Here is a 22,803-nt window from a genome sequence, read left to right on the forward strand (position 1 = left end):
TCAGGACCAATAATGAGAGTAGTGATACCAGGAGGGTAAGGGTAAAGTGGGGAGAAAGGAGAAACTGATCGCAGTGATCTACATATAACCCCCTCCCTGGGGGGCAGACAACAGAAAAGTGGGTGAAGGGAGACATCAGATAGTGTAAGACATGACAAAATAATAATTTATAAACTATCCAGGGTTCGTGGGGGGGGTGGGGGATGAGCTGATACCAAGGGCTCAAGTTGAAAGAAAATGTTTTCAGAATGACGATGGCAACAAATGTAAAAATGTGTTTGACACAATGGATATATGTATAGATTGTGATGAGTTGTGCGAGCGCGCCATAAAATGATTTTTTTAAAATTAAAAAAAATATATGGTGACCAAATTTGTGGAGGAAATCAATCTGAGGAGCTCTTTTTTTTTAGAAAAAGGAGCCCTGGTGGTGTGGTCGGGTGGTGTGGTGGGCAGCAAATGGAGCTTCTAACCACAAAGTCATTGGTTTGAACTTACCAGCTGCTCCTTGGGAGAAAGCTCAAGCTGCTTGCGCCTGTATAGATTGTTTAAAGTCTCAGAAACCCCAAGGGGTGGTTCTCCTCTGTCACTGTGGTTTCAAATCAACCGACGCCAACGAGTTCAGTAGGGATTTTGTTTTGGAGCTATCCTTAGAAAAGTGTATTAGAGGAAATTGTGTGTGTGTGGGGGGGTAATGATCTAGAAACCAAATCTCAGTATGGAAATCAAGAGGGGAAAGATGTAAGGAGAATACGATGGACATTGAAGAATAGCAGCTTAGGAAGTAATTGCTAGGTTCTTCACTATTATCCTAAATAATGTTGCTGAATATAATTTGTAGTCATTTGTTGGCATAGGGATAGGTAGAGCAGTGTTCCTCCTATTGCTTTGTCGGCCTATCGTCCTTTAGCTCTGCTCCTCATAACCAATGTATGTTCTTCACCGCTGTCCTTTGAGAATGCCTTATAAATGGAACCGTATTGTCTTCTTTCAAAACCATCTAATTTTCTACATTTTTAAGGCTTAATTTAATGAATACAAATGTTTATGTAATCTGTTATTAAAGATAAATCTTTTTTTTTGGCTAAGGCCTGTGTAGCACAAACTTCACATTTTTGGTTTTTTATACAGTTTTCTTGTGACATAATCAGAATATGCTACCATTCAGCAGTTCCATCGTACCAAGAAGAGTTTCACAATCACCGCCACCGTCAGTTTTAGAACATTTCCTTCTTCCTTGTGCTGCTTGCTAGTAGGTCTCTGTTTCTTCCCATCCTCCCTTCAGGCACCCTCAGGGAACCATTAATCCAGTTACTGGCAATAGATTCACCCATCTTGTTTTTGTTTTTTGTTTTTTGTTTTTCCATTCTTAATTTTAAGTGTTATTGGTGTGCTCCATTCAAATATGTGTTTTAAATTGTGTGGTTCTAAAACACTCCCATTGTGTCTCCATTACAGGTGATTTTGCAGTTCTTCTTAAAGCAGGCATGACTGTAAAACAGGCCATTGTGTACAACCTCCTCTCTGCCATGATGGCGTACGTAGGCATGTTGATAGGCACAGCCGTCGGGCAGTACGCAAACAACATCACACTTTGGATCTTTGCCATCACAGCAGGCATGTTCCTCTACGTAGCCTTGGTAGATATGGTAAGATGTCTTCTCTTTTTCTTGTGGTCTAAACCTGCAAATAGATTATAATTTCTAAATAATGGAAGAAATCCCTGGAAATGGTTTGGGAACCATGATATATTAAAGAAAGTATTTAACCCATTCTAACGATGAATGATATTCTAAATAAGCAAGCAAGGAAAAACATGTAAGCAGGATAGTTGCTTCTTGGAAGCCATGTAGAAATATGCTGAAAAAGTTTGATCAAATGATGCGAACATTCAAAGTCATCAGTAATATTTAAAGATGACAGAATACGAATTTTTGGGGATTTAAAAATATTTGTTTAGAGGTGTTGTCAATAAAATAATTCTTTGGGCTTGCTTTATAGCAAAGAAATAAATACTATGCCTGTTAGTTAATTCAATCTTCTGAGGTATATGATAGAGATTCTAAGGGATTGATAAAATGTATCTGTAACGTTGGTTAAAAGTTAACATAAAAAGTACACGATTAACAATGAATACAAGGGAAAATAAAATGTTCTAAAATTGATTGTGGTAAAGATAGTACCTTGATATGATACTATGATATGTGGCTGAAGTGCCAATCAAACTTTTCTTAATCTACATAAAATATGCAGTAACAAAAAGTTAATAAATCAAAGAACTTATAGCCCCCTTTAATTTCACTTTGATATCTCACATGTGCTTAGCAGTGTATTCACAACAAAAAATTTGGATAGTTTTTGTTTTCAAATAGGTATTACATTCAATTTCTCATTGTAGGAGCTTATCAAATCATCTCATTTCAAAATTATGAAATAGAAACTTTAATTAGAAAAGCATTCCTATTCATAATATAAAGTTTTAAAATGTAAATAAAAAGAAGAAAATAGAGGTTATTTATATTGTTAACTTTCTTCTCAGCCTTCCAGAACCTCATATCCATCGCTTTGCTCAGCTGATAACTTTGCATTGTACTTAGTGGAGAACACTGAAGTTCCTCTCGCTACTCTCCTCCTCCTCTGTATCTGTGCCTGTGTAGACAGATGTATGATCCTAGCTAAGGCAGGCATTTCAGCAGTATGGTCTCTGCTACAACTCCTCAACTCTGACTGTAGTGCACATGCAACCACAGGCAGCACACCCACTGCCACAGTTTACCAACCCTGTTACAAACTGTTAGACTATTTGACAGAGTTCCTTAGTGCAAAGTATGGATGGAATAATGATCTCATAAATATATAATCAGCTGCTTGTTTGAGCCCGTGGTTGACAGATATTGTGTTGATTAATCTTGAGAGTGTTCCTCTCGTTGAATCTTGACTTCACCAAACATGATGTCCTTCTCTGAGTAGTAGTTCTTACAAATAAGACCCTCGGGAGATTGTTGTGCGTGCTATTGACTGTCAGAACATGCTGGCTGAATTAATTGAACTCACTATTTAATACCTTAATAATACTGTGTCTTTCTAGGCAAGTAGGCATTATAGATGCATTACATTTCCTCTCCGTTAACCTGAAAGCACTAATATATTATTTGAAGTAAAACTTAGTGTATAAAAGAGCAGCATCCAGTCAATATCATTGGTATATATATTAATTTTTGCAGATTTGTGGAAGTGAGAACTGGAAGTGGCAATTATTTTGTAATTTTGGTTAGGTCTTAGCTTTAGGTGGAATTTATGTTTACCATAATAATGCAAATGCATTTCATTTTTAGTATATCTTCTGTGTACAACAATTTAATTTTTTATAGCTTGAATCTAGATAACTTTTAAGATAAGGATATACAGTTAAAGCGTATTAAGTTTAACATACATACATAGATAAATACATAGCTAAAGCTTATAAGGTTTTAAGGTAAGAATATATAGTTAAAACTTTAGGAGGTTAACTATCATTGAAGCTTTCAAAGCACTATGCTTTTAAAGAATTGAACGTTAATTGGAACAGCAGTAATAGAGAGTGGAGTACACTGTGAGGACAGTCTCACAGCAGTAGCTGTGATAAGCTGTTTTCTGTCTGGTAGGAAAGAAATGACTTAAAGGCACACAGATGTCAATATGGAATTGCCTCTAATGCCTGTCCTTGCTGCCATATGCAGATGGAAAAGGGTGAAGTAAAATTTCAGTGTGAATTAAAGTATCCCCCCAAAATGAGTCTAATTTGCTCAGAAAACTTAGTATCTCTCTGTAAGTGTGAGAATTTGGTGATCTTTCCTGAGTCTTATTGGCAGTAAGAAGCTGTGTTAAACCTCAGCATAAAGAAAGATGCCAGAATTACCGTATATACTCTAGTATAATCTGACCCGAATATCAGCCGAGTCACCTAAATTTACCACCAAAACTGCATTTAAGAAATGTGCTGAAAAACTCAGCTTATACACGAGTATATATATAGTACTAAGATCAGTGCGATTTAACTGATTAAAAGACTAACAGATAACTTTTATGTGTTTGCTTTAAAGGCAGGAAGGAAACCGTATTTACTTCACACGTAGACAAAGTGTTGTTTCATTGTGTTTGATTAAATGTCTTATGGTTAGCATTGTGCTCAATAGAATCATTATTTTGTTTATAGCTAGTTTAGTCACTAGTTTTTAAGTAGGAAAATGTTTCTAAAATATCTAGCTTAGAAATTATACAAAATTTCTTATTGAGATGTGTCTGTTTCCAGCTTCCAGAAATGTTGCACGGTGATGGTGATAACGAAGAACATGGCTTTTGTCCAGTGGGGCAGTTCATTCTTCAGAATTTAGGGCTGCTGTGCGGATTTGTCATCATGCTGGTGATTGCTCTTTTTGAAGACAAAATTGTGTTTGACATCCAGTTTTGAGCATTCTCGCGATCACCCACCGTTGCTTATGAGAATGGTGCCCTTCAGCTTTGCATCTGTCCCATGTACTATTCGCTCACTGCTCAAAGGAAAGTCAGTGGCTTGCACTACTTACACCTTCCATAGATTTGAGCCTAAACACAACAGCCTGGTGCTCGGAGAGATTTCCCTGAGTGAAAAGCAAAGCTTGTGATGAGGAAAGGGAAAATGGGACTCGGAACCATTGTTGATGTAGGTTTGATTAAGACTTTTTAATAATCATATAAAACACTAAAGTAGTCGCTTTATTAGTAGAAACTTCTGTGACTATGCAGAAATAGGAATTGAACCAAAAATAAAAATTATAAAAATAATCAAATCATCAAAACTTTGAAAATATTTTAAATGGACTTTGGGCAGACTATTTGTGCTTAAGAATGAATTATAGTGCCCTTTAATTAAGCTACATGTATACACATGGTATTAGGATTCAACCTGACATAAGTTTGAAAATGCATAAAATAGACTGTAGGAATTAGAGGAAAGCTCAGGCTGCATTTGAGCATGGATTTAGCATTGGGAAAAGTCCTTATTCTTGAATCTAGAGTTACTATTTTTGTATATATTTGCATAGTGTTTAAACTTGCAGCCTAAACTACTGAAAATTGTGATTGTATGTTTGTGTGAGCTTCAGTTTAATGAAAGATTCATGATGGTTCTTTGTATTACTATTATACTTGGTGTTTGGGATTTTTTTAAACTTCAATTTTGTTTAGGTGTTTTTGGGAGCAGTGGGGCACATGGTAAACATGTTTGTTTGTTTTTTTCTTAAAATAGAATATATCCCAAAAATGATGAACCCAAATAAGGTCTAAGTATTCCATTTCTCTGTATGAATAGTACTAACTCTTACATGACTGGGGGAATTTCGGTTCTGAATGTACACATTACCCGTTTGGCATTAGAACCGAGAGCGCATGCTGTGGGAGGCAGTAAGGTTGTAAATGGAAAGCCCAGCTTTTACCATGCCCCGAATCTACACATGAAGCGGCAGGTAAGACCTTGATTAGGATAACCTCAATTGATCGATACCACGACTGTCGTGGTACCAAGTAACTTGGAATACAGGTTCATATAACAAAGCTGAAATTACTTGATCATTTTGTGCCAGGATATGCTGTTGGTGCCTGATAAGGATTAGTGTCTTTTTGGTGCCCTGCGTTCCCACCATAATTGCCAGTGATTTGTGAGAAGTGCAAGCCATGTTTATCCTGAATTTTGCCCTAATAATTTGTAATACTAGGCAAATGCATGTAGCTTCCTGTTTACATATTGTGCCATATGATCTTCATTTATTCCAGGTGAACTGGATCTGAACTGTGTGCAGCTAGCTTGGCTTTAATTTGCTCGGCAACTTATGTAGCTGCTTAAAAAAAAAAGTGTATTGTTCAAATATTCGAGGGCCAGCCCTCTTCCATTCTATTTTAAATGTCCTCCTGTCCTCTCCGCTCTAAGAACTTTAAAACAAAAACTCGGAGGGCAGCACATGCATCAAGGTATTCAGAGCCCATTGCCAGTGTTTCTTCTTCCGGCTCCGGGCAGGGGATTAGATGTTGACTTCCTTAATTTAAGCTTACTATCTGAAAACATTCTTTCTGGCTTTCTCCATGGCCTCCTGGTAACAAATAGGAGTTTATACGTTATTTTTAGCAGTGGGCACTGAATTAGGACAGTCCTCATCTCATTGCTTGGCGCTTCCAGCAACCTACCTAAAAGGTGCTGATAATTTTATTTAGTACCGCCAACTTCAAGTGATTCAGAGGTCTTGCTTTCTGAACCAGATATATTTATAGTCAGTGTTACAGTTTTTTACACCCAAGGAGGATTCTGTACTCCTGCATCAAATCTGCTTCATTTAGGGGTTTTTGAAAAGCAACAGGTGGAATATACTCCCAGTCTTAAAATAAAATGCCTGATCTAAAGCAAAAGGGTCATGCTGAAGTATGTAAAGTTTTCCAATCTCTCAAAAACGGTATTATCTTTATTTGCTAGAGTTTTTAAACCTTTTAAGAGGGCTGTAACCATTGCTGCTAGAAATGTCATTAGGGTGCCACCAGGTTGCACATCATTCTAATGTATAGTTTCAAGTCTTACTAGACAATCTGAATTCCACTACATTTCTGTTTGGCTCCAACATTCCATTTAGCCTGACCAGTCTAATTTGAACACGTGTCTGTTGGTGGTCATTAATGTTACTTGTACAATGCTGTCACTGTGTGACATCCATATGAATTTTGGTGTACATCACATTGCATTCAATCAGCTGTGATTATGCTTAGAAATACTATAGTAACTAGATGCAGTGTGAATTTTTCCATGACCAGTAAGTATGTGGCTTAAATGTGATAATGGTCCTGCAAGTTTAAGCTTGCTTGCTCAAATATCTAAACCCTTTTTGTTGTAACTGAATCATTTTTTAAAAAAAACAAAATTTATAAAGCTGGAAATAATGAAATGCTGTTTTTTCATTGTCAACAGTGGTGTGTCATTGTGTGTATGTTTCTGAGGCTTCTGGAACTCTCCCAAATAAAGTTATTCAAAAGAGCAAAGAGACGTGTGTTTTCTTTAGTCTTTATTTCAGAACATTTGCTTATCCTGTAATAATGAGTCACTTTAAATGTTTGCTTCATTTACACATATAATTCTAGACAAATTGAAGCAAAACGCTGTTTAAAAAGGAAGTCTCCCTTTTCTGTTCAGCCATATGTGATGAAATAGGAAGATGGGAGTGGCCTGTCATAATGCTCATTATGAATTCAGTTGACATAGCAGTGCTACACCCCGTCCAATCCAGTGCTCCTTGGGCTGGTCAGAGGGAAGGGTCATGGCAATGACAAAGTTTGTCGAATGCCCGGTGGTGGATAAGGTTCCTCTCCGCTCACTGGTCTTATACAGAGGAGCAGTGTAGCTTGGTCTTTTTGGTATATCTAACCTCTTACAGGGCTTTAGCCACATCTGGAATAGAATAAAATAAAATCTCTTATTAAAGTTGTTAAATTTAGCATATACTCTCTTGTTAAGAGTGAAACCGGTTAAATTATTCCTGTTAATTTCTGTGGCCCAAATTTTATTTATTTCTGCTAGACTGTCATTACTCAAACACTTTCATTTTTTAGGTCTTAGCACTCTTGTCTTCAGAACTAGTGTGGAGATTGAATGAGAAAATTCAGTTACTGTCATTCTTAGCTACTCTTCAATTATTCACTTCTGCAGCATTCTTACCAGGGGATGGATGACTTTGGGGACGTAAATCAAAAAAATCAGGTACACTTTCACAGGGCAGAGAACTGCCACCATTGTTACTAAGAAGCATGTGCCTTTATAAATTGATGGCCAGTCATCCCAAAGACTTCTGACGTTCGTTATTGTTCTCAATGGTTATATAACTAGCTTTCCCTACTCCAGCTTCCAATTTAGACATTGTAAGAGGAAATGAGTTTATTCTGCTGTTTAAAATGTGGCCACATTCCAACATAAGTATACAATAGCTCATCTTTTTATCTTTGTTTTTAAAAACATTTTGTTGGGAGTTAATAGAGATATATCATTCCATAGTTCATTCACATCAAGCAACTGTACAATTGCTACTACGATCCTGTTTTCCTTTAACTGCTTGAAATCAGCTCCCTTTTACACCCACCACCACACCACTGTACCCCCTGAAACCCTTATTCCACATGCTGATGAACCTAGGGGTTCATCAACCCTAGGTTTCATATACCGAAAAACAGATAAACAACAAAAATCAGTCACCCCCAATGATATATAACATCTGCAGTAAACCCCACTATGAACAAATAATAATACAGAAAATGTTGAAAACGAGATCAGGTCTACTGTGCACAAGGGGAAATCAACTGTCACCGTTTTAACCATTCACGTCAAGTTTATCATTTTGATCTCCTATAGTCATCTCTCCAACACACTGTTTAGTAACCAGTTTGTTTCTTCCTCTGTAGATCCTACAAATGCTTCTTGGGCTCCCACTGTCATCCCTAGTGTTCTGCAAGCCTAATTCTCACGATTTAGGCCCTGATAACGATTCCCTCCGGCTTTGGGTATGACCTACAATCCTTCGGTCACTGATGTCAGTGTGCTTCTTCCATGTGAAGCCCATCTTTTTAAAGTCATCAGTCAAGTTTCTAGAATGCTGTGTTCAACTCATGGGTAAGCCTTGCCAAAGCTCAAATATGAGTGGATTTTCAGGGAAGTTGATTTTGAACATAAAGAATCAACCTGTAACTATAAAAAATGAAATGTGTTTTGTAACTTTTTCATGTAATAGTAGTAATCTTTGAGATGACAAGGCTTGAAAACTCATTCTTCAGAGCCATCTTGTCACGTAACTTGGGTTAAAACAAAAAGGAACAGATCCAGGAAGGGTTGTACTTCTCTTACATCACTGTAGAATTCGCCTTCCATATTGTGGGGATTCACAAGCAGTTTGGCAGACACAGCTATACCACTGGAAAATTGTTGTTTCAATTTCATTTCAGTTCAATTCAATCTAAGGATAGATTTTCCTAATGAGATTTTTAAAAATTATTTCTTCCTCGTGGCCTTCGGTATTCTAGAAACTTAGTACCCGTTTATAAATACACGTTGCTTACTACTCAGCAAGTTCTCGTGTAAAAGAAAAATGGCCCAATCCCAAATGGAAATTGCAAACATTTGCTCAGTGACTGAGTTTTGCTCTCACATTTGAAAATTTTCTGCTCATATTATTTTTTGTTTGTTTTAAAAATCATTTTATTGGGGGCTCGTACAACTCTTATCACAATTCATACTTCCATCCATTGTGTCAAACACATTTGTTCATTTGTTGCCATCATCATTCTCAAAACACTTGCTTTCTACATGAGCCCTTTGTATCAGCTCCTCATTTTTCCCCTCCCTCCCCATCCCCCTCAGGAAACTTTGATAATTTATAAATTATTATTATTTTGTCACGTCTTATACTGTCCAACGTCTCCCTTCACCCATTCTTCTGTTGTCCCTCCCCCAGGGAGGGGGTTTTCTGTAGATCCTTGTAATCAGTTCCCCTTTTTTACCCCACCCTCCCTCTACTCTCCAGGTATCACACCACTCACCACTGGTCCTGAGGGGTTAATCTGTCCTGGATTTCCTGTGTTTTCAGTTCCCATTTGTACCAGTGTATGTCCTCTGGTCTAGCTGGATTTTTTAAGGTAGAATTGGGAGCATGATAGTGGGGGGAGGAAGCATTTAAGAACTAGAGGAAAGTTGTATGTTTCATCGTTGCTATACTGCTCCATGTCTGGCTGGTCTCCTCCCCGAGATCCTTCTGTAAGGGGATATCCAGTTGCATACAGATGGGCTTTGGGTCCCCGGTCCACACCACCCCCTCATTCACAATGATATGATTTTTTTGTTCTTTGATGCCTGATACCTGATCCCTTCGACACCTCATGATCACATAGGCTGGTGTGCTTCTTCCATGTGGGCTTTGTTGCTTCTGAGCTAGATGGTCGCTTGTTTATCTTTAAGCTTTTAAGACCCCAGACACTATGTCTTTTGATAGCCGGGCCCCACCAGCTTTCATATCTTTTGATAGCCGAGCACCATCAGCTTTCTTCACCATGTTTGCTTATGTATCTGCTTTGTCTTCAGTGATCATGTCGGGAAGGTAAGCATCATGGAATGCCAGGTTAATAGAACAAAGTGTTCTTGCATTGAGGGAGTACTTGAGTGGAAGCCCAATGTCTATCTGCTACCTTAATACTAAAACTATAAGTATATGTACATAGATTATTTCCCCATCATCATATATAAATATATTTACATATATACATGCCTGTATTTAGACCTCCATAAGTGCCGTTTGCCTCCTAGTCCTCTATTTCCTTTTACTTTCCTCTTGTCCCACTATCATGCTCAGCCTTCATTTGGGTTTCAGTAATTTCTCTCGGTTACATTGCCCTTGATCAATCCCTACCAGGCCCTTTATACCCTCCTCACCACTGACTTTGGATCACTTCTTGTTCCCATGTTCCTGGGTTTGTTAACACCCACTTCCTCTCCCCCACCCCTCCTCCCCCGGCCTTCCCCTCTCCCATGTCCCTCCATAACCATCGATCCCTTGGTTTTCTCCTCCAGAACTGCTCATAGTATTATAAGATATTTGGTAGAGTTCTCCCATTTGGCAGTCACCTGCTCCCTCATTTGCATCTATTATAGCTGCTTTAAGGGATTGTTGCCTGACTTGAATGGGTTCCCAGAGCCCTTCCTCACCCTACCCCCTTATTCCCAACAAACAATTCATGTAAATCCCACAGCCTATATGAAAGTAAGCCAGAAAGCATTGCTACCAGGGTCCCGCTCATAAATACACAGATGAACTCAAAACACGTTTAAACCTGCTCTGATCAGTGGATGGATACAGTCAAATTCTCAGTCTCGTTGGGCACCTTCAAAACAGGTCACATCAAAACTGTCTTGCGAGGGGTCTGTTGGGACAGTTAACTTCGAAGCAGAAAGGTCTGCACAGAAGGTCATGGCAACTGCTCTTCGAGATTCCAAATGGATTAGCTTGGTAGATTTTCCCCAAAGTACACAGGACAATCACAGGGGCTTCAAAGTTTTAAGAAAAGGGAACCCTGCACTGGGGAGCAATCCCTGTGGACCTGATCATTCCTTAGGATAGTAAGGGCTGTCCTAAGGGAATTTCATTGGGAAAACGGAACCCCATCCATCCTATAGCTCGATCTTGCCCCTTCAGATTTATTTTTGTCCTCAAAACTCAACAGTTAACAGAAGCACAATTTGAGCCTCTCAAAAATACTCAAACTGGGCATAGGATGCCTGGTGGGGCTTGATCAGGGTAATATAGCCGAGAGGAATTACTGAAACCCAAATGAAGGCTGAACATGATAGTGGGACAAGAGGAAAGTAAAAGGAAATAGAGGAAAGAACTAGGAGGCAAAGGACATTTGTAGAGGTCTAAATGCAGATATGTACATATGTATATATATAAGGATAAGGAAATAGATCTATGTACATATATTTATATGTTAAGTATTAAGGCAGCAGACAGATACTGGGCCTCTACTCAAGTACTCCCTCAATGCAAGAACACTTTGTTCTAAAAACCTGGCATTCTGAGATGCTCACTTTCTCTGACACGATCATTGAAGACAAAATGGATGCATAAGCAAATGTGATGAAAGCTGATGGTGCCTGGCTATCAAAAGATAAAGCATCTGGGGTCTTACAGGCTTGAAAATAAACGTGCAGCCATCTAGCTGAGAAACAACAAAGTTCACATGGAAGAAGCACACCAGCTGGTGTGATCATGAAGTGTCAATAGGATCAGGTATCAAATACCCAGAACAAAAAATATCGATGTGAATGAGGGGCAATGCAGAGTGGAAACCCAAAGCCCATCTGTAGACAATTGGACTTCCCCTTATAGAAGGGTCACAAGATGAGCCAGTCAGTGAGCAGTATGGCACGGATGAAACAGAACTTTCCTCTAGTTCTTTAATACTCCCCCACCCCACCCCCACCGCATCATGACCCCAATTCTACCTTACAAACCAGGCTCGACCAGAGCATATACATGGGTACAGATAAAAGCTAGCTTGCAACACGGAATCCAGGACAGATAAACCCCTCAGGACCAATAATAAGAGTAGCGATACCAGGAGGGTAATGGGAAGGTAGGGCAAGAAACGGAGACCTGATCACAATGATCAACATATAACCCCCTCCCAGGGAGACAGACAACATAAAAGTGAGTGAAGGGAGACAGCAGTCAATGTAAGCTATGAAAAAAAATGTAAAAATTGTCAAGGGTTCATGAGGGAGGGTGGGGGAGGGGGAAAATAAGCTGATACCAAGGGCTCAAGTAGAAAAAAAATGTTTTGAAAATGATGATGGCAACATATGTGCAAAGGTGCTTGACACAATGGCTGTATATATAGATTGTGATAAGAGCTGTAAGAGCCTCCAATAAAATGATTTTTTTAAAAAAACAAAAACTCTCAAACTGCTCTTTTGACATGGTGTAAGTCAAAGAGCTCAGAATTCTTCAGGGACCGGATAGAGAGGGAAGCACTGCCCTTAGAAGTGTATAGATTTAGATCACTGTTTCTCACAGTAGGTGATGCCACCCCCTGTGGAGGCACTGGAACAATCCAGGGTGGAGTGGGGGTGGATAAATATACCTACACATTATCCTGGATGAAGAGCTATTTCACAAAAATTTTCATTGCTGGGGGGTGGTGGGGTTTGTACTGAAGTTTTTTGTTTCCTGAAAGGGGGTCCCTAAGCCAAATAAATTTGGGAACCTAGACGATATGTTGAGAAACTATTGCTTCCATTTGCACATTTTTGTTTAACAAAGCTTTCTGTGATTTTGTAACAATACTCCTGGATGTATTCTTGTATTTTCTCAACAATCCCAGACTGACTTTCTACACTGAGTGAGAATAACCAATCATTTTCTCATGATGGATTAGCAGGTGGAAATAAAATTATATTTATATTCTTTAAAACTGCTCATGCTGGAGATAGAGGACTTCTGTGTAAAATAGTTAACAAAAAAACCCCCGTCTATTCCAAATCATAGTGACCCTAAATAGGGTTTCTGAAGTAGCAAACAGCCTCATCTTTCTCTCACAGAGCAGCTGGTGGATCTGAACCACTAACTTTGCTGTTCTCAGACCAATGCTTACCCGATAGTGCTGCTACTACTACTACTATTATTATTATTATTAGGAAATTCTATTAATTAATAGTAGACAATAATATTAGTATTATTTGAAAATACTAACCACAGGTACTGTATCATAAAGAATTTTGGGGTGAGATTCTGCAAGCTTCTTGATCTTTCGATTCCAGGAAGCCCCATCCAGAAACAATCCATAAATGAAAACACCTAATTGTAAAAGAAACAGGTTAATTCAACACTTTCAATAAGTCTACTGATTGCGACCCCTGAATCTAAAAACCCACATGGGTATCTTTCATACATGAAGTTGCCAGTCTAAGGTTTGTTCTAAAACAACAGCAATTGTTCTGAGTGCTTTATGGGCCATATTTTAAGAATACCATTTTAAGACATCTTTTAAGTACATTAGCTAGGGAAAGCATACAATGATAACATTAGGTGTTGCTTCTAAATCTAAATGGAAGATAAAAGACTTATGGAATGTTAAATGTGGAAAACTCTCAGTTCGTCACGAAATCAGAATTGTGAATGATTATCAGGTGTTGTCCGAGGCATGAAAAGTGGGGGAAGTTATAGTTCTGGAGAACCCTCAAGCTTCTAGGCAGCAAGTGCACAAAACACCGTTCTGTGGATCTCTCATATCGTGAGAGTTAGATCCTCACGGCCAAGATCCCTCCTTAGTCTGAAGATGTACGGACGAACTTGAGTCCGTGCAGCACCTCAAGACGTGAGCAAAACTGGAGGACATTAAACTCAGCAAAGTCAGTCAGGCTCATAAAGATAAATATTTTATAGAACCAGTATTATAAAGGAAGAGAGAAACAGAAAGATAGATGGTTTTTAAAGACTACGAAGAGGCCAGGGCCAGCCAGGAGTGGTGAGGGGTGAAGGGAGGGACCAGACCTTCAGGAGAGAGGGTGGGTGGGAAAAGAAAAAGAACCCCATACATGGGCGGGGGTAGCCATGGGAGACTGTCACTGTTTGATGAGATGGCTGGGGTGCATCTACGTAAAGTATGTTTTTCTTTTGCATGTGAAATTCCCCAAATAAAAGGGAAAAACACAAAACGAATAAAGTTACAGAAAAGAGAAGGTTCAGGAGGCCTGAAAAACCCTCTGGATTCCTTCCCCTCCGGTCTGAGCTCTGTTCTGAATGGTTATAAAAGGACGGAAGCAAAATCGAAACTGACAACTTATTTTATGAAACATAAGCTAATTTCTCAGAAAGTAGTGTCACACAGTAACAAGTGGAGAGGAACAGGGACTTTCTGGACCTCTCCATTCATGCATCTCCCCATGACATACCCGTCATCGCAGCAAAACGCACGAAGACCCAACTTTTAGTTCCAATGTCAGCCAGTCCTTGAGTCTCAGGACCTGTTAGCAGTTTGTGATACAAGAATGTCTCGTGTGCCTCCTTTGGAGAGTTGTCAGACTCCAATCAGTGAATACAAGAAAATCAAGTATTTTCCTAGTGTTTGCCAGAGCGCCGACGTCCAGCAGAACTCTGCCCCATGGAAATGCCCTGCATCGGCCCGGCCCCAGGTGGCTGCTGAGATGAGAACCTTGAGGGAGACTAAAGCAATGAATATTTCATTTTAATTACAGTTAAATGTAACTAAGCACACGTGGACAGTCCAGTGATGAAAGATGGAAGGGACGTATGTGCTTTCTGCCCTCTGAGTTTTAGATGGTGCAAAGAATAGGTGGGGATAAAACATTAGCTCTGTTCATTGGCAGAGCCCTGGCACAGTAACTGCCAAAGCACAACTCTGAATATGCCATGCAGCCCCATGGCCCACAGATCAATCCAAGTCATTAATGGAAATGGGGAAAATAAAGGAGACTCAACGGGTCTAAGATCACCTCGAGGTCCTGCATTCTCAGGACTGAAGTTGAGTACCTAGCCCCACCTACTTCAGGTCCAGTCCAGAAAACCTCTGGCAAGCCAATCAGGTGATCTATTATTACTTGCTTCGGAAAAAGATAATGGCAAGGGGAGTAAATGGAGGAGTTCATTCCAATATGTAGAAACCTGAAGCCAGGGATAAAGTTCCCTCCAAACCGATAATCATACAAGACGTGATGAAGATATTCAGATGACTTTGTATTACACATGGCCTGTGGAGCCTTTAAGGAAACACAAGATTTGCTGGCGGCGACTGGCTCCTCCTTCATCACTCCGGTGCTTTGCGTCACTCCTTTGTGTAGGAGTTTCTCTCATTCACGTTTTCTGCTTCCCTTTTTCCACTGTGAAGACCGCTCTCAACCGATGACTACAAATCAGTCATAAAACCACAAAAAGCAACCCCACTGCGATCAAGTCAATTCCAATTCCTTCCAAACCCACTGCCTTTGAGTTGACTCTGACTCAGAGAGCCTGTAGGGCAGCGCAGAACTACCCCTGTGGCTGACCAAGTCTCCGAATCTTTATGGGGGTGGCATGCCTCATCTTGCTTGTACAGGCTGTTTGTTTCTACTGCTGACCTTGTTCTAAGCAAACCAAAGCATCAGCCACTATGCCACCAACACTCGCTTTCCAGTTCACCGTGACTATACGCTTTCTGGGGCAAGCCTTTAGGGAAGTGGATACCCTCATTGTTTCCTGAATAGCAGCTAGTGGGCTTGAACTGCTGACCTTGCAGTTTGCCGTCCAGCGTTCACTTGACAGCACTACTAGGACTCCTTGGACTCCCTCATGTTGTTGATGCTTGATGCAGTCTAGTTGGTTCCGACACACAGCAGCACTAGACCCAACAGAACAAAACATGGCCTGGTTTTGCCCCATCCTCACAATTGTTCTTACGCTTGAGCCTATTGTTGCGGCCACTGTGTCAGCACATCTCTTCGAAGGCCCTTCTCTCCTTTGGTGCCCCTCCAATCGACCACGCATGAGGTCCTTCTCCAGTGACCGATCTCTCTTGAAAACATGTCCAAAATATCTAAGATGAAGTCTCAACGTTCTTGCCTCTAATTCTGACCGTACTTCTTCCAAGATAGATGAAATAGTTTATTGTGCCAGCCTGACCGATAAACACAAGTGGGATTAACTGAAGGGCAGAGAGATAAATGCCCTGGTGAGTCTCGCCTTTCTTGTCCCTCGCTCTTTGATCATCGGACCAGTGTGCGGCTGCCTTGCTTGTCCTGTGCCTCAATTTAAAGGCTACACTACCTGTGGGATGCCTAGCCTGTGGACTGTGTCGCTGTAAGTTGAGGTCCCTTTAAGACATCGCTGGAGCTAGGGACTGGCTTTTAAAGGGATTGCTTAAACTTTGCAAACTGGCTAGCAACCTGGCTGGAAGTTGGTGACCTGCCTTCTGATTGGCTGCTGTGCTGACATAGCCTAGCTCTCTCTATAAATAGAGGAAGATCTGGCAGCAGATTGGACTGGAAGGACTGCTAGTCTCTCACATCTCTCTCAGGGCAGTGAGTTGAATTGAGCCATTTGTAGTGCTTTATAATTTAACTGTTTCTTTCTTGTATTATATATTTAACTGTATATGATTTAACAGTTCATTCCTTGTTATATATCTAATTATCTTTATAAATAAATATATTAAATTATCAGCAATTTGGTTTTATTTCTCTAGAGAACCCTGTCTAACACAATAGATTTGTTTGTCCTTTCAGCAGTCCGTGGTACTTGCATTATTTGTTGCCAGCACTGCAATTCAAACATAGATTTGTCTTCGTTCTTCTTTTGTCAGTGTCCAACTTTCACATGCACATGAAGTGATTGAAAACACCTGTGGCATGTGAAACCTTAGTCCTCAAAGGAAACTTGCTTTCCATTACTGTAAAGAGCTCCTGTGCAGCAGATTTGCCCAATGCAGTGTTCCCCATTTAATCTTTTGACTACTGCTTCCATGAGCATTGATTGTGGATCCAAGCAAGACAAAATCCTTGACAACTTCAACCTTGTCTCCATTTCTCATAATGTTACCTATGAGTCCAGTTGTGTATATTTTGGTCTTTTTCACATGGAATTGTAATCCATACCATATACTGCAATCCTTGATCTTCTTCAGTAGGTGCTTCAAGTCCTCATTTTCAGCCAGTAATTGTTGTCATCTGCACATCCCAGGTTGTTAGTAAGCCTTCCTCCAGTCCTGATGCCACCTTCTTCTTCATATAATCCACACTCTTTGATTATTTGTTCATTATACAGATTGAGTAAGTACAGAGAGAATAAAAACCTCACACACGTCTTTGCTGATCTTAAACCATCCAGTACCCCTTGTTCTGTGCATGCAGCTGCCCACTGATCCATGTACAAGGTCAGCATGAGCACAATTAAGTGTTCTAAGGGATATCCTTAGTTTGTTACTATCCACACAGTCAAATGCCTCAGCATGGTCAACAAAACACAAGTAAACACCCATCTCACATCAGCAATGATATCCCTTGTTCCCTGTCCTCCCCTGAATCCTACCTGAACTTCTAGCAGCTTCCTATTAATGTACTTCTGCCACCATGGTTTGATGACCTTCAGAAATATTTATTTGCATATGATATTAATGATATTGCTCTATAATTTGAGCATCTTGCTGTTTCGCCTTTCTTTGCCATGGGTACAAATATGGATCTCTTCCAGTCAGTTGGCCAAGTAGCTGTCTTCCAAATTTCCTGGCATAGACTAGGGAGTGCCTCCAGTGCTTTGCTGTCGTGTTGAAATAGTTCAATTGGTTTTCCGCCCATTCCTAGAGCCTTATTTTTGGCTAATGCTATCAGTGCAGCGTGAACTCCTTCCTTCAGTACCACTGATTCTTGCTCATATATGACCTCCTGAAATGGTGGAATGTGGAGTAGTTCTTTTGGGTGCAGGGAGTCACACATAGTATTTAGTAATTCAGGTTAGATGAATCTTAAGCGAATATACAGTAAACCCTTGTTTATCGCGGTTAATCGGTTCTAGACCCTACCGTGATAAATGAAATTCCGCGAAGTAGGATTCCTTATTTGTAAATCAAATATTTTCGTAGTTAGAGCATAGAGGACATGAAAAAACACCCTTTAGTCACCATTACACTTGTATTACCCAATTTATTAAACGAAAAAAGGAAAATACAGTAAAACATTTTGGACGTTACAATTATCATTTATTATTTATTATATTATTTATGGCATCAAGCGTGTACAGTATGAGCCAATCAGTGGCAGTAATGACAGAGCATGCGCTGTTACGCAAAAACCGCGATAGAGTGAAGCCGCGGAAGTCGAAGCGCGAAGTGGCGAGGGTTCACTGTATCTAGAATATAGGTTGAAAAATATGTAATGCATAAATTTACTGTGGCATGTGATCCTTCAAATTGTCCTCCTCTAAGTTTTAATTGAATCTATCCATGACTACACCAAATATAAATGGATTAAATGTATCACTCAAGACAGTGTCAGATTGGATAAAAAAACAATGCCCATCAAAAACACCTTCTACAAGACACACACCTAAGACAACAATGGACTAGAAATCAAAATATATCAAGCCAAGAGCAATCTAAAGAGCAGTATGACAATATTAATTTCTGATAAAATACACGTCAAGGCAAAATCCAACATAAGAGTAAATGATGGGCATTATTTTCATGATAAAAGAAAGGGTGAACAAGAGGTCATAACTATTATAAATATCTAGGCACCCAATGAAAGAACATCAAAATACATTAACCAGACTCTTACATATTTGAAGAGATGAACAGGCAACTCTAAAATCAGCATGACAGACTTTAATATCCTACGTTTGACGAAGGATAGAACAGCTAGGAAGAAAGGCAACAGAGACACCTTGGGACTATTATTGCCAGAGGACCTGAACAATCCCTGTGCTTGTTGTGTGTCTTAGAGAAATAAAAGGCCCAACACAAATAGATACATGTGCACCTGGTTCATTACAGCACTATTCCCAATAGTAAAGAAAAACAACCGTCATGCCAATCGGTGGAAGGTTAGATAAAGAACCAAGTTCAGAGGGTTAGGAAAGATGGAGGGAGCACCGAGAGGAAGTGGGATGTGCCGGTATACTGAGGGGGCCAATGCATGAGCTGAAACAAAATGTGAATGCAATGTAAAACCGATGATCTGCTTTGTAAATATTCTTCACCTAATTTGAAATAAATTGTTTTGTTTAAAAAGAAACTGGTTCTTTTAGATCAGTGGTTCTCAACCTTTCTAATGTTGCGACCCTTTCTTACAGTTCCTCATGGTGTGGTGACCCCCCAACCATAAAATTATTTTTGTTGCAACTTCATAACTATAATTTTGCTACTGTTATGAATCAGGCAACCCCTGTGAAAGGGTCGTTCGACCCCCAAAGGGGTCGCAACCCACAGGTGGAGAACCGCTCCTTTAAACCAAGCTGTTGTCAGGTGGGATCTACATCATTTCTGTGAGGGGAAAAAAAAAGATTTACATATTTAAAAAGCTCCCATTTCTCAAAATTGTTCCATGGAATTCTCATTTTATTCCTGGTTACTAGCTAAATAAGAAGAGAAAAAACAACTAAAATGGCAAAGTCCGGTTTGCATATATGTGTATTGGTTGGCAAAAATGTATGTGTGCATCGAAATAATAGAATTCATGATTTAGCTTAAAATCTATCAGTCACTACAAATGAAGCCTGGTGTTGAATAAGATAGGTGACTTAGCTAATGGCTACTCTTTGCTGTATGATCTTTTAACAATACTAAATAGTCTTCATTGCGTTTTAGATAAATTTAACTCTATATGGTTTTAATGCTTTCAAGATAGTTTGGGATTTTTAAATATCTGATATAATAAGAGCCATTTCCAGTTAAATTAGTCAACCACTGCACAAAGAAATCTCTACTACCCTGGACAATGTCTAGGTTCCCTGTGCAAGGGAGTCTCAAATAGTTCATGGAGAAATAATTTTTGTTCATGAACTTTTGGAAATCCCTTCATCAGTGATCAGCGTGTGATCACGAGGTGCCAAAGGGATCAGTTATCTGGTATCAAAGAACAAAAAATCATATCATTGTGTGCTCACCTCCATGATACGATCGCTGAAGACAAATGGGTGCATAAGCAAATGTGGCGAAGAAAGCTGATGGTGCCTGGCTATCAAAAGATATAGCGTCTAGGGTCTTAAAGGCTTGAAGGTAAACAAGCAGCCATCTAGCTCAGAAGCAACAAAGCCCACATGAAGAAGCACACCAGCCTGTGCGATCACAAGGTGTCGAAGGGATCAGGTATCAGGCATCATCAGAACAAAAAAAAAAGTGAATGAGGAGGGGAGTGCGGAGTGGAGACCCAAAGCCCATTTGTAGGCCACTGGTGATCCCCTTGCAGAGAGGTAGGGGGAGGAGACGAGCCAGTCAGTGTGCGATGTAGCAATGATGAAAAATACAACTTTCCTCTAGTTCCTAAATGCTTCCTCCCCGCCCCCGCCCCCCACTATCATGATCTGAATTCTACCTTGCAAGTCTGGGTAGACCAGAGCATGTACACTGGTACAGATAGGAACTGGAAACACAGGGAATCCAGGGCGGATGAGCCCTTCAGGACCAGTGGTGGGAGTGGCAATACTGGGAGGGTAGAGGGAGAGTGGGTTGGAAAGAGGGAACCGATGACAAGAATCTGTACGTGACCTTCTCCCTGGGAGACGGACAACAGAAAAGTGGGTGAAGGGAGACGTCTGACAGGGCAAGACACGACAAAATAATAATTTATAAATTATCAAGGGCTCATGAGGGATGGGGACGGAATGAGGACCTGATGCCGGGGGCTTAAGTGGAGAGCAAATGTTTTGAGAATGATGAGGGCAATGAATGTACAAATGTGCTTTACACAATTGATGTATGTATGGATTGTGATAAGAGTTGTATGAGCCCCTAATAAAACAATTTTTAAAAATTCAGTCTTTTAACTTAACTTAGCAGGAACGTGGTAATGCTCAGATTTCAATCAATGCCACTTTCTATTCAATCTCATAATTATATCAGAAAAAGGCATATTCTTACATCTGAATTAACTGTTTAAGAATGAACTATAGCATCTTCAAGAAAAATTTCCTTGAGAAATGTAACAATGTTCTCCAACTTCTACTATCAAAATACTCAGCACGCCGTAGGGAAAGATGGTGAGCTTGCAAGCCTGAGAGCCAGAAGTCCAGTTACTTGCTAAGAGAACCTACACAAGACTTTTAACCTCCATAAGCTTTCGTTTCCATGATTACATCACGAATACAATAGCTGTACTTACGGTGTAAGGTTGCTTTTTGAGGATCAAACACACAGACTTCGTCAGTGTCTGGGACTCTGCAGTGGCACTGAATAACTCTGCATAGATGCCCATACGCACTTCCTCTTTCACATCTTCCCCTCCTTTTCACCTATTTAGTTTGAACCCAATTATTTGTACTTCTTGGTATGCTACTAAGTTATCTCACTATATTTTGAATTTTATGTGGGTGGGAAATCAAACTTCTACTTATTGGAACCTTTTAGGCATGTAATATACTGATATGTTATATAGAGAAGGCATCCTTTTTAAGGTCCTATAAAATTAAGGAAACAATAAACTAAACAATTTAACCAGTGTTTATTAAATTCCCACAGGCATACAGCAATATACCTCTTCTGAGTGTGTTAAGGTTAAAGGAATTCTAAATAAATAACCAGATTAATGATGGGTTAGACATATATGGGTGGAATAAAGATTATCTGGTTTTAGCATATTACTTGTTTCAATGATCTTTTCCTACAAGCGTTCATTGTTCTTAAAAATGTTTTCACGATAAAACTGTTAGAATCAGTATTTTTTAAAATGTACTAAAAAGTAGTTCAAAGTGTTGTTAGACAAAAAAATCTAAGCAACTGCCATTGAGTCAATTCCAACCTAGAATGTACCCTAGAGAAGAGAGCAAAACTGCCCCACAGGGAATAAGAGTCCTGAGAGAGTAGTGGGCTATACATTGGGCGCCTAACTGCAAGATCAGCTCTTCACAAACACCAGCTGCTCTGCAGGAAAAAGATGGAAATTTCTACTCCTGTAAAGAGGTCCAGTCTCAGAAACCCACAAGAACAGTTCTGCCCCATTATCCCATAGACTCACGATGAGTCGGAATCAACTTGATGGTACTGAGCTGTGTGTGTGTGTGTATTTTACATCTGGAGGGAAGCACATCGCCACATCTTTTTCCCATTGAGTGGCTGTTGGGGTCAAAGCTCTGGCTTCCTGTTGAACAGCCAAGTGCTTTCATTGCTTCTTCAAATACTGGGGTGTGTCGTGGTTATGTGACCTTGATTCAATTCGGACATAGCAGCCCCATGTACAAAAGAGTGAAACACTGCCCAGTCCTGCACCATCCACACCACGTAATTCAATTCTTAGCCAACACCCAAATTCCAATGTATCTATTTCCCTGCAGTCTTCCTTATTCATTGTCCAACTTTCACATGCAAATGAGGGGATCGAAAATACCATGGTTTAGCTCAGGTCAGGTGGACGATGTTTTCAAAGTGACATCCTTGCTCTTTAAAGAGGTCTTGTGCAGCAGATTTGCCCCATACAAAGCACCCTGATGTCTTGGTTGCTGCTTCCATAAGCACTGACTGCACTGAAGCAAAATTAAATCAATGACAGCTTCAATCTTGTCTCTGTTTAGTATG

General features: G+C 39.8%; 2 protein-coding genes across 3 annotated transcripts in view; one reads left to right on the forward strand and one right to left on the reverse strand.

Annotated features, from left to right (window-relative positions):
• The window catches only part of SLC39A10 (solute carrier family 39 member 10), a 52,625-nt gene extending 45,583 nt beyond the window's left edge, over nt 1-7,042 (forward strand). For both annotated transcript variants that reach the window (XM_045295755.1, XM_045295759.1), the window contains exons 9-10: nt 1,459-1,649; nt 4,292-7,042. In XM_045295755.1, the coding sequence (XP_045151690.1) occupies nt 1,459-1,649; nt 4,292-4,450 (350 nt within the window). In that variant the 3' untranslated portion in view covers nt 4,451-7,042. The remainder of the gene's footprint in view (nt 1-1,458; nt 1,650-4,291) is intronic.
• A 2-nt stretch (nt 7,043-7,044) lies between these two features.
• Nucleotides 7,045-22,803, reverse strand: part of DNAH7 (dynein axonemal heavy chain 7) — a 255,888-nt gene continuing 240,129 nt past the window's right edge. Inside the window, exons 64-65 of the mRNA XM_004701731.2 lie at nt 13,282-13,385; nt 7,045-7,444 (exon numbers count right to left, since the gene is read on the reverse strand). Coding sequence (XP_004701788.1) covers nt 7,238-7,444; nt 13,282-13,385 — 311 coding nt within the window. The 3' untranslated portion in view covers nt 7,045-7,237. The remainder of the gene's footprint in view (nt 7,445-13,281; nt 13,386-22,803) is intronic.

The sequence above is a fragment of the Echinops telfairi genome, unplaced genomic scaffold, assembly GCF_000313985.2.
Source record: "Echinops telfairi isolate 266 unplaced genomic scaffold, ASM31398v2 ScPeMD7_3;HRSCAF=10, whole genome shotgun sequence".
In the NCBI taxonomy this organism is placed as follows: Eukaryota; Metazoa; Chordata; class Mammalia; order Afrosoricida; family Tenrecidae; genus Echinops; species Echinops telfairi.